Source organism: Rutidosis leptorrhynchoides, chromosome 3 (genome assembly GCF_046630445.1).
Source record: "Rutidosis leptorrhynchoides isolate AG116_Rl617_1_P2 chromosome 3, CSIRO_AGI_Rlap_v1, whole genome shotgun sequence".
Classification (NCBI taxonomy): Eukaryota; Viridiplantae; Streptophyta; class Magnoliopsida; order Asterales; family Asteraceae; genus Rutidosis; species Rutidosis leptorrhynchoides.
This window is the reverse complement of record NC_092335.1, coordinates 553010376-553023119: the sequence shown is the minus strand read 5'-3', so window position 1 is coordinate 553023119 and position 12744 is coordinate 553010376. Positions and strand designations below refer to the sequence as shown.

Sequence of the window (12744 nt, the reverse complement as noted above, 5' to 3'; positions counted from 1 at the left end):
GGTCAATTCACCTTTAATGGGAATACATTAGATATACTGTATGTGCTAAATTTCTTGTATACACTGAATTTTTGATGGAGATACAAAACTATATTATATTATTATAGTATTTATAGTTTGCATTTGTTTTTACTATTTAAATGTTATCTTGTAGATCATGTTACTTCAATTTTTCCTGATCAATATACTTATGTGTTCTGTAAATGGTTTTGTACTGGTATATGGTACAAAATCATGAACATACTTTTTTTTCGATCTCATTATCATACTATTTTCATTATCAAATTGACAACTTAGTTGTTTTAAATGTTATGATGTTACCAACATACTCGTACTTATTCGCAACATGTAACAATTTGAATTTAGTGATGTGTCGTTGCTAGCTGTGTAAGTAACCACCATGAAAGTCAACTGATCGACAACAACGGTTACAGTATATATATATTTTTTTTTGAACGGCGAATTTGCATTAGCGGATCATTTATTTCAACGACCCTCATCATTTGCACCCACACACGCTAGAAGGAAACTCCTACCCGGGTTGCTTGGCAACTAATCTCGGGATCTGGGTTGCTTGGCAACTAATCGCAGGAAATTGAAGAGAAAACCTTCCGCCCCCAGGAATTGAACCCGGGTTGCTTGACAACTAATCGCGGGCCCTTCGCGGGCCCTTCCACACCGAGGCTTGATACCGGTGAAGCAAACATTCGTTGGTAAAGTATATATTGAAGCTAAACTAAATAAATTGGTTATCAGTTTAGAGTCGGATACACAATCCTCTTCTTTCTTTTTATATATTTTTATACTGCCTATGCTACAGTCTTGATAAAATTTTGTATGTGTTGAATCGTATTAAAATTCATGTTTTGCTTATTAATTAGTTCTGTAGTTACCGTCTATTTAATTATCTTCAATTGGGCATGTTTTGTGTAGTTCTTTTTTTTTTTTTTTTTTTTTTTTCCAAATCTGATTAATTTTCATTATTTCTGGCATAACTCAAAGGCTTAGTGTTAAAAACCAATAATTTTATATGTGAAGATGGATTTTAATTTCGACAGGAATTTGTGGCTTTGGTACTCAAGAGAAGAATAAAAAACAAGCGAACAATGTCAACAAAGTAGTCTTTACCCAAAGTATACGCAGTGGCAGATCTAGGAATTTGTAACAACGGAGGCAAAATAAAATAATCCATCCAAAATTTTAGGCTAAAAATTTGTTAGTCTGATGGAGGCAGTGAGGTCTAGTTCCGACCCTGAGTATATGCACACCTGTTTTATGTCATTCGGTTTCACGGGTTTGCTATAATCGGTTAATGAATATATTGATGACACCTTGCATCGGCTACATAATGGTCAACAATATATGGTACGTAACATGTAGTACGTGCCTATCTTTCTTGAAAGTATTTTTAGTCTCGTATTAAGACAATGTTGAAGTCGGGTTTTAGAAAATAAATCTTCTCTATATGTGTATAGTTTAAAAGTAACCCTATATGTATATTTGTAGGGATGACAAAAAGACCCGTACCCGATGGGTAAACCCGAAACCCGACACTTTTGGGGCTGGTTCGAGTCTAGGTATTCGATCGTGGGTCGGGTATGTGGATGATTTTAATTTTTTCTTCCGGGTTCAGCTATGGGGATGAGTTTAGATACAAACTCGCATACCTGCCTTATATTCCCGACCTATATACCTGTATACCCGACCCGAAGGGGTTTTAATTTCATTAATAAGAATAATAAAAATGTGCTATTATACTATTATTCAATATTTATATATAATTATTTAGATTCATTACTCATTTTTATAGCATTACTGAAGCAAAAATTGAAATAGATGAACGATGAACGATGAATGAGAATGACTAACAACGGAGATATTCGAAACCCGTGAGAAAACCCGGTAACCCGAGAATTAGCAATTAAATGAGGATCCCCGTTTACCCGTGGGGAAACCCGATAACCTGATAGTAAGTAAATGGGGACTTGGCGGGTATGGGTCCGGGTTTGGGACGTGATTTCTTAATCGGGTTTGGGTCTGGGATTACATAAACCATACCCAATGTCATCCCTATATATGTGTGTGTGTATGGATATAGATATGAGTTATAATTTAGTGTTTGCTTTTTCACTTGTTGACTCTTATTAGACTTCATGTCTTGTATATTGTTGACTCTTATGGGACTATGCTGATCATGTCTTGTACTATGTTTGCTTTTTCACTCGTTCACTTGTTCTGGGTATATGTTTCCTTGAAAAATTTTGAACGTCCACTTAATTTGCACTTTAATTGAGATAGTATCTACTTAAGCTGGAGTATTTTTTGAACAATAGATTTGTCTATTTGGCATAAATTTGTGTATCAGGAAGCACTATCCAGGCTGTTAGTTTCTTAATTCTTGATATATGTTGAATAGGCACTAGAGATGTTACATATGGCTGGCTGGTTAGTGCAACTAAGTGGCGTAAATTCAAAGACGAGAGAGAGTCTTCCACATCGGGGTCTTTTAAACTTAAAGATTTTGATGAAGACTTGGATTACATCCATTCAAAGTTTGTTTATGACCTCTCAAGATTGCAACAAGTTGATCGTGGGTGAAGGAGCAACGATATTAGGTTTTTTCAAAATTTGGCGGATCAAGGATTCATTCCCCATCGTCGGGCACTTTAATTGGCGAATGATCCCAAACGTTCTTTCCTTCCAAGATAACAAACCGCTCTGGAAAGAATATTCGTCGGGTGGTTCTGGATGATAAGTTGAGAAAAGGTTGATCCTTAGTTTAGTTGTTTGGCGCGGTTTATATGGACTCATTGTCTAGACTTTTGTGTGTTGTTTTAGTTTTATGTTCTTATAATTAGTTCCGTTTTGGGCTAGTTTTGGGTATTCTATTAATATAGATGATGCTCGGTATGGATAGTTTTTTGGTTTGTTGTTTTTTAGGTAAGGGCTTCATCGGGTCATTTGTTGTATCTCTCGGTTGAAGGCGTTCTCTTTTCGAAACGTTTTCGTTATTTTTGCCAACAAAAAAAATAAACTTGCTAGTTAATTTGAAATATATACGTAGTAACAGTTATAGAGAATTCTAAAGTACGGTTTGTATATATTGTAATCGAAATTCTCAGTAAAGATATCTCTTAGGTCAGCAACGAAAAAACAAAGATCAAAACTCAATATTACTTGCTTATGTTGTATTGCTGTAAGCTGAGATTGTATATATGTGTGTTTGGGAAATATTATATATATTATTTGTTATAAAAGTTGTATTTGACACTGTATAGATCGTTTAGTTAATTAATTTGATCCGTAGTAATTAAATTACCATCTTAATTTTGTCATTGAATATTAGGGTTTTGCACAGATAGAGACATTTTCTACAAGTACACACAAACGTACACTTATTTTGTTTTCATTCTCTCAGCTACATAATTATGTGGCCTATGTTAAAAAAGGAACAATCAGTACCAGTTCTTATCGTACACCACTATTTATTATCAATTATGTATTGCAGCATTATAAAACAATTAGTCATACATTCTCCGAAAGAATATCCATGTTAATCTATTGTTTACAAATAAAAAAACACACTTAAAAAAAAAAAAATACATGTCATATGTAGTTTTTATTAACTTTTCAGTGTTACTCCTTACTTTTACCTATCTTTTTGTCCTACATGAATAAGGTAGAGGCACAAAAAGTTTTTATCACATTATTTTTTTTTTATTTATGAAAGTAGACAATTAATTTGAGACATCCTAAAATGAAACTCTCTCTGTACCAGATTAATTGTTCCCAAACAAAAATCACAAAATTTATGAAAAAGTGTGTCACATATCCCCACACATGTGGGATTGGGTTTTGTTGTTGTTGTTGTTGTTATTGTGTCACATATACCTTTTCTGTATTTTTTTTCTTTACTTTACAGTTTTACCTTCGATCAATTAATTAGAGAAACCTCTTACTTTTGTAATTTGATTAATTGAATAGGGACAATATGGTAAACTTAACTAAATTTACTTTCCATATTTGATATTGGACAATTAATCTGGAACATACCGAAATGGAATAATGGACGATTAATGTAGGACGGAAGGAGTAATAGTTTTTTCCATTTATAAAAGTAGACAATTAATTTGATACATCCCAAAATGAAATAATACATTTGAGGCGGAGGGAATACTATATATTAATTTTGCACCATATAATTTTCTAATTGCAAAACATAACAATTGCGGAGTAATATTAAATTCTCCATAAATTCAGTCAGTTTTTAAAAAAATATATTAAGTTCTCTATAAATTCATTCAAATATATCTTGATCTTGATTATTATAAAAGTAAAATTGACAATTGACATTGACAATTGACAATTGACAATTGACAATATATATTAAACCAAACCAAAAACTGTTTGAGCCAAAAGAATATATTGTCAAACCGACATTTAGCATGATCTGGCTAGCTTCAAGTAAAAACGAACAACTGAATCTACAACGATCGACTATCAACTATAAAGATGTTTATTGACAATGTTAATTTTCATTAATTTAAAGAAACTAGTGGATCATCATTTATCAATACTTGGTTAGCAGGTAATCTTACATTATTCATCTATAAATTCAACCTCTTTCAATCTCTACCCGTAGAATAATCCCTAATTCTTTAACTATAAAATTGAACAAGACAAAATTACTGTAGCTGCAGCAAGAGAAGGAAAAAGCTAGACATAAATGTCCGTTACTCTTACTAAAAATTATACTGCATGGTTTAACTACCGACTTAAACATAATCATTACAGCGACACTATAAGTCTATAATTAGAACATACTGAACAATAAGATAAAAACTGATTGACATTGCATACAGACTCACGTTGGACCGACGCACATCATGTAGTGGCGTTTTAGACATTTGTTGAAAGAGACCCAGAAGCAAAAAGAAGGTTCCTTCGAGAAAACTGTACAGAAAAAAAAAAAAGAAAATAAGAATAGTAACACCATGAGGGCCATTTACTCTCCCCTATCATCATGATCGTAACAATTGCTTAACGCTGCACAAAGTTCTCATGATAATACTAGGGCAGGTTCAAACGAGAACCACAAAAAGAGCAACAACTGCAAGACCTTTTTAATTACATGGTTTATATGCAATTACATTCAACAAATTACATTGTTATCTAATGTTCATAACATTGGCAAACAAATGTTCACAACCACAAGTTACATGTTCAATTGTGGATTATATGAAATGTTCGCATGTTCACAAGCACATGTGCACATGTGAACGGGAATTTATATATTTAATTATATAGTTAAATTATATGTTTTTTCAAACTATTATTTGTTCAATCTTATTCTCCATCAACATTGTGGATTATCTGATTCAGCCTACTCACATGTGAATTATTATCTGATTCAGCCTACTCACATGTGAAAATCCTTGTAATTTAATGGTTCTCGCAGTTCTCGCCCTTTTTTTGGTTCTCGTTTGAACTTTTGATGATAATACTATTCTAAATTAAATGATTTCAGGGATAAATAGACTTAAATGAACTACAAAAAGATCATAGAAATGTATCTAAAAAAGGTCAATGTTTTAACATACGTATTTTATCAGAGTATGATGATGCTTACCCTTAAAGAATAAACAGGGGTGGATTTGGTAGGCAGAGTCTTTAGTGACCTGAGCCTATTTATACTTCCACTTTTACTAAGGAACCAAAAACAAGAGAATACATTAGGTGTCAAAAATGCTACAATTTCAACAAGTGAAATATAAGGGGGAGTGTTTGGTAGCGAGAAATGAAATCGGGGAAATGGAATTGGTTTCATTTATTTGTGTTTATTACCAAACAATATAATTATTATCATTACTATTACTAAGGTTAGTTATTTATCATAACCATAGAATAGAATTCAATATATCTCTTAACCAATTTCATTTCCTCAAATTTTGATATCTTCCATTTCATTTCCCTACATTTCTCTGTACCAAACAAGCCCCAAGTAATAAATAAAAAAAAAAATAATCATTGTAAAATCTTACGTGTCTTCCGATTTTGGTGGTTTTGCACTTGCGTTTACATCCCATAATTTGACAGTTGAATCAGCCGAGCCAGATGCAAGAAGTGATCCCTCACAGCTGAAACATCATACAAGTATTGATTTAGTTTGAGCCCATTTGGACATGTTTGGATACGTTTAGCCCAGACAAACCTATACAATTAACAAAAAGCTCACCCGATCCAGAACACTTGTACAAAAGAAAAGTTTACCTGAAAGCAAGTGACCAGACACAAGAAGTATGGCCCACAAGAGGAGTAATACATCGGCCATTAGAAACATCCCACATCATTATAGTCCCGTCTTCATCACCCGATGCCACGTATCGACCATCAGGTGACATTGCTAATGATAAAATGGAGCACCTATGACCAATGAATATCCGCACGCAATTCCCGGTATACACGTCCCACATACGAATCGTCTTGTCACTAGATCCAGTCACAATGTAATTGCAATTCACATGCCATTGTACACACTGCCCAACATAATATACATAAGAACCATTATTAAGAATAAAATATATACAGATTTATGATGAATGAGTATCGACCCAACCCAACCCGAAAATTTAAGATGAAAATGGGTCTTGACCCAACCTGGTTGACCTATTTAAAAGCTGACCCGTTTCAACCCAAAGTCATTTAATCCTTGACCCAACCTGACCCGTTTTCCAGGTATAATATAGATAAATATGATACAAAGATTACCCACATCAACATCTGAGAGATGTCCAGCTAGTATCCTTAAAGGTTGTACTCTATCCATTGACCAAACCCTCGCTGTTCTGTCATGAGATGCACTTGCAAAATAATGTCCGACTGGACTGAACTGCATACACGGTTTTACAATGGGGATGCATCAAGTATAAATAAAAAAATAGAAAGAAAAGAAAAGAAAAAATGACAAACAGTTCAATACAGAAACGAATAAATGAATATATCAGATATGTGATTTATCAAAGAGAAAAAAACATACATATAACCATCAAAACAGAGATCAAGTTTTTGTTATAATTTTGACACAACCGTGCAGTAAATGGTAGCAGAAGTAAAATCAAGACAAATGTGGATACTTTCTGAATAATAAAAAATTAAAAAAAAAAAATTAAAAAACTTGTAACTTGGTGTCATCTGGAATTGTATTTAATGCTTAGAATATGGAGATTGTTTGCTACCTGAACATCCCATACAGGGTAATTGTGACCCTTGTAGACAACGACGTTTGCATTAAACTTTGTGCTCCATAACCGAACTGCAGTATAAAATAAACTGATCAGTAGGTTCTAGAATCTACATAGGCAAATAGATCATGCAACAATGTTAAAAAAAATTTACTTGTTGAATCTGCTGAAGATGATAAAAGATAATCTCCAAAAGGACTAAACGAGGCTGAATAAACAGGTCCAGAATGACCCTGATACAATGTGTAAGCTCTTTTTCCAACATTTGATCCAAGTGTGTTCTCACTTGGAGCCGCATCATTTTCACCCTGAATAATAGCTGACAACACCAAGTTTTAACACTAGAATTTATTAATAAACGTCATCAAGTAGTAGTTTTTATTATTCTAGTTCAAAAAAAATTAAATTTTGATGACTTACAGCTACTCATGCGTCCAAGTTTAGCTACATCCCATACCTAGTGAACAACAAATTAAATTTAGAAATCAGAAAACTTAATAAAAAAGTGCATTTGTATTAGATTACCTTGAGGGATGAATCTGAGAATCCTCCAGCAACTAACGATCCATCATGGGATATCGATGAACAATTTAATCTGAAGCAAGTTGACACGGATCAAACAGTTGAGCACAAAGCAGACACAAAATACTTTGTTCAAGATAAAAGGTTTGTTTGCAACAAGACATATACATACATACATACCCGTTATGTGTATTAATGAATGTATAGAAACAAACTGAAGGAAGAGTTGAATTGCTCAATTGTACACGATTTCGAAGGTCTTCAAGAATTGAATTTTCAACATCTGTTGGTCTGCGATACAAGACAGAACTGCGTATAAATAAAACGAAACAAAGAAAACATACTTGTTACTAAATGCTAAGCAATACAAAAATATACATACACTGTAGGCAGTGCAAGCTCGGGTTTAACACGTGGGGCAGAAGCTGCTTTGTCACCATCCCCTCGAGCACCTTTTCCTGGCCCACCACCAACTTTGTCCTTCTTTAACTTCTTCAGGGGCCCACCTTGCTTTCCACCCTCTAACGATTTTTTCTACAAAACATAACACATTCAAAGGCAATTAAAAATTAAGCAGGTTAATACCAAGATAATCTTCTATATTTACTTATCTGCTAACTGTATATTGGAAGGAATAAGCACTTATTATTAAGCAGGTTCATACATATACATATTTATAGAATTACAAAAAGAATTTTTTTTTTAGCATGGACATCCTATAAGGTTACCTTATTCTCATCCAGGTCCACTTCCTTTGCATCTCCTTCTGTCTTCTCAGAATCTGAGAGCAGCCCCCCTGACTTATCAAGTCGATCTTCGAGTGAATCTTCAAGTAACTGCAGAGATAGTCTTTATCAGTCATTTTTCATTAAAGGTTAGCTTAGTATTTATTATAATTATAATCTTTCTTTAAGTTTATATTAGGTTTACATTCCTGTACAAGTGAAGTAGGCATCGATACTATGAAACTACTAGATAATATTTAGATTGTGTCAAGTGTCAAGTGAATCTGTACTGAGAAAGCTTGCATCTTAAGCTTGTGACAACTATGAAAAGTATAAGGTGGCATAAACATGACAAGAAAGCAAATTACAAGCTATAAATTAAGTGACAAAAAAAATGCAAAATAGATTTTCATATTGACTAACCCCCCAATGTATTTCTTTCTGATTTATTAGATTAGCAGCATCCTGACCGCTCCCAACAAGCGAAAAGGCTTCAGCGTCATCCGAAATTGAACTAGGCTGTCCAGGAGAAACTGTCAAAACAATAACACGTTTAAATACAGAAAACACAATGACTTCAAAGAGTCAGACAACAATTAAGGATACTCTGGTATACACGAGAAATATGAAATATACATTAGATTGTAACAGAACTTACCTTGAAAATCGATATGTTCATTGATAATACCTAGCATGGTAATTGACTGTGTCTTGTGAAGATATTGTAGAAGAAGCTCATAAGAATACTGCAGAAAAACAATATAAATATAATGAGTGAGTTTGCCTTTCAAAAAAATAAAATAAAATAATAATAATAATAATAGCAATTGGCTAAATAGATTAATATCAGCTGCAAGTTGATACGAGTGAACATAACATTGGATCATCATCATAATTTATGAGGATCAAGTGATGACCTGGCATATCTTTATATTCACTTTGCTCTGCCTTAGAGAATGTGCAAACTCCATCTCCTGCATACTCATACAAAAAGGAGTAAATTTATAAATACTGAAGATGCTTCACATAGTTAAGAGGTATGCGGTTTAGTAATCAACCTCGAGATGCGATGGAGAAAGAACACCTTCTAATTTTGTGAGGTCACGTGAATGCATCATTTCATGATCTTCACGAAAGCTACTAAAAAATTCTCGAGCTGAAAAACCAAGCATCGATTTAAAGCCTAACGTGAGAATTCCAACTAACATCATGAATACAAAAAATTTTGAATTCAGGATATTATATGCCTACCTTCTTGAAGATGACCTTTTGCAATAAGATCCATGAAACAATGGATGAATACTGGATAGAGAACACGAATCAACTCATGCTGCATCATTTTGACATTAAAACATTAATAAACAACTATACAAAACATAACTACTGAGTAAATAAAAGTAAGCAATTGTGCCTATGGCCCACCTTGTACAAATCTAGTGAGCTATAAGTCCAAGACCTCAACTTGCTGTATCCATCTTGGTAAAGTGCAGGGATATTTTCTGACCTGAAAGCATGAACCTTGATCAAGCTTTGAACACATATAAAAAAGGGTGTAAATAGTAACCACCCAAATTACACAAACATAAACCTAACTAAGGTAAATCACAAAAATGATAAACATTGACTGACATGTAAAGAAGTATTTTTCATGGAGATCACCTGATCCGTCAGGTTCTCGTCATAGTACAAACTACAACATAAGAATTGAGATATGTACCTTTTAAATCAAACGGACCCGTTGAACAGTAGTGGAAAAACAAATTCAAAAAATAAAATAAAAAATAAAGAGTGTAATTCCACAACATGACGAAGAAATTCCAATTAATACTTCTATTGTCGCTTACGTGTTCATTATCGAATACCTAGCATGGCATGATTCGGCAATGAATAACATAACCCCATGCTCTGATGTACGCAGCCCAGCAGGATTACTCTAAACCCATCCCTGGCCACCACTAAATATTCGTCCTATATAGGATTCGAACCTGAGACCTCTTGCAAGGAAATCGGGCCCAACCACTGGGCTATCTAGTGATGGTTTATTAGAGAGTAATCCAAGCTAACCATATATATCTATAAAGTCAGTAAATTCTTTACAAAATTGTATTAAAATTAATTCAGCTTAGAAGCTCAAAAGCAACAAATACACACATCAAGTCGATGTTCAGCGAAACGTGGAACAAAATTGGTAATAGTATGTTATTAGGTTAGCTATAAAGAGGAATATGTATATGTATTATGGCAACATATAATTAATCATTAGTTAAGAACAATGTAAGGTAAAGAAGAGTACTGGGAAAATGTGAGAATTTGTTTAGTAACATCTGTATCCGAGCCATCAGTATCACTTTTGTTGTTCTTATTCTGCTTTTCTTGCTGAAAAACCAGTTCAGTTTGTGTAAATCCTCTTTTCTTCAAATAAGTAAATACCGCTTTATCTAATTCTTCTTCCATTGATGTCCTCTTTCAAATTGTTTCACTGAAACCGGAGACAAAGTACTCAGGTATCGAAACAAATTGGTTATTCTATCAGATCATTTGTGTCATAAAAACTCCTCAGCCCAAAAGAAAAATATACTGTAAATGAATAAAATTGTCGCAAGTCTATTCAGAGTTATCAGCAATAAAAAGAGTCCCGTGATTAGATTATAATCACGTATAGACCACATTTTATTTTAGAAGTGAACTCAATTGTGTTTGCTTGAATACACAAATCACATCCACAATATCTGATTTTAACACAAATGTGATTTCTAAGCATGCTAAGTCCTTACTCCCTAGAAGAAGAAGAAGATTAAACCAACGGTGACATATTGAAAATCAGAATTACCAAGAATGGAATACATATTACAGCCTGAGCCATGTAAAATTAGGGCACTTGAATACATCACATTTTAGCACAAATGTGAGTTCTAGGAACGTTAAGTGCTTGAAAAGGGTTGCGTTTGATAAATTGAATGATTTAGCGCTGAATGGTTCATAATTAGAATGATTCAAAGTCTCTAAATAAACTTGGTTCTGAATGAAAATAAGTTGTTTGATAATCATATTGAATGAATGATAAAAAATAGGTAAAATTACCTTATTAACGTGTTATATGAATAAAAAATTTCAATATATTTGTTTGTTATGTGTTCTAGGATATGATTTGAAGAGGATATTACAGAAAATTTAAGTGCTTAATGGTTAAGAGAGTGTTCCAACTCTAAATGATTCAACACTAAATGCTGAACCATTTAGCATCATATGTCAGAAACAAACGTGTTAAATGCTGAATGGTTCAAAATCCAGCATTAAATCATTCAATTAAGAGGTAAACAAACGCACATCGTAGGTGACATATTGAAAATCAGTATTACAAAGAGTTGAATAAAAATTATTATAGCCAATGTAAAATTGGGGCTTCATTCCAGTTCTCCCATTCATATTAACAAATCACACAAAACCCATAATAATAATACCTATAATTTCCTTCTTCTTTTTGGTGCGTGGGGGACTTAATTTGTACTACTAGTTGAGAACTGAAAAGTACACAGAACTCAAGGTGCGATTTAGATAACGACTAGTTAGCTAGGGCACGCACTGACATATGTAAAACTAACAAGAAGAAACTAAATAGATATCACTCCGTAGAAAGCAACAAATTAGGGTTACAGTTGCAATAATACATAAACGAATATGAGAAAGACGATTAAGAAAACAACATACCTAAATCGAGTCTCAGTGATCTTCCTGAACGAACGAATGTGTAGATGTCGTTTATTTTAATTCACTACTGGTAGTAATTCAAATTCGTATGCAACTGAGGCAGGGTCCAGTATATAGAGCTAGAAACTAGTAGAAACGCTATTTCGGAGTGTCTCCATTGGGTGGGGCGTTTTGATGAAATCATTCAATGAAAGGTTCCCTTAAGGCCATTCTTATTAACTCTTGAAACCCCTCTTACATAAAACAAAAATAAAAATAAAGATGTATTACTAGTAACTAAATTTCTCAGAACCTAAAAAAAAGTAGAGTTTTTTTTAATACCTTCGTTTTCTTTTTATTGTAAGCTCTAACTTTTTTCTATGCCAAACAAAATTTATGACTTTTAATTTATTAGAATCATCATAAGCTTAAATCGTTCGTGTTAAAAACTCAATCTAAATCCTAAATCTAAACTCTAAATCTAAATTCTGAATCTAAATCTTGAATCTAAATCTTAAACCTAAATTTCTAAACACTAATATCTAAACCCTACCTAATTTCTAAACCCT

The 12744-nt window shown here is 33.2% G+C and overlaps 1 protein-coding gene across 2 annotated transcripts; it reads right to left on the bottom strand.

The window, feature by feature from the left end:
- Window positions 1-4618: 4618 nt before the first annotated feature.
- LOC139898544 (transcription initiation factor TFIID subunit 5-like) lies at window positions 4619-12385 on the bottom strand. 2 transcript variants are annotated; one of them, XM_071881295.1, is made up of 20 exons: window positions 12197-12385; window positions 10782-10967; window positions 9911-9992; window positions 9740-9818; window positions 9547-9644; window positions 9406-9462; window positions 9147-9234; window positions 8912-9021; window positions 8492-8599; window positions 8146-8297; window positions 7944-8054; window positions 7767-7836; window positions 7662-7698; window positions 7396-7560; window positions 7236-7312; window positions 6773-6889; window positions 6271-6536; window positions 6042-6137; window positions 5630-5705; window positions 4619-4953 (listed from the first exon to the last, which is right to left on the bottom strand). In XM_071881295.1, exons 2-20 carry the CDS (start codon window positions 10940-10942, stop codon window positions 4900-4902), a joined length of 2004 nt encoding a protein of 667 aa, XP_071737396.1. In that variant the 5' UTR covers window positions 10943-10967; window positions 12197-12385; the 3' UTR covers window positions 4619-4899. The 2 variants fall into 2 exon arrangements, with proteins under 2 accessions (XP_071737396.1, XP_071737397.1); XM_071881296.1 differs by having other exon boundaries at window positions 10782-10972; window positions 12230-12367.
- Between the last annotated feature and the right edge of the window lie 359 nt (window positions 12386-12744).

Bases quoted from the DNA above. Each gene is read 5' to 3' on its own strand.
- LOC139898544 (XM_071881295.1), bottom strand. From the start codon at position 10,942: ATGGAAGAAGAATTAGATAAAGCGGTATTTACTTATTTGAAGAAAAGA. The intron at 8,298-8,491 runs GTAACCTTATAG...TATGTTTTGTAG, and splicing joins TGGACCTGGATGAGAATAAG to AAAAAATCGTTAGAGGGTGG. The intron at 7,561-7,661 runs GTAAGTCATCAA...TGGTGTTGTCAG, and splicing joins ACTTGGACGCATGAGTAGCT to CTATTATTCAGGGTGAAAAT.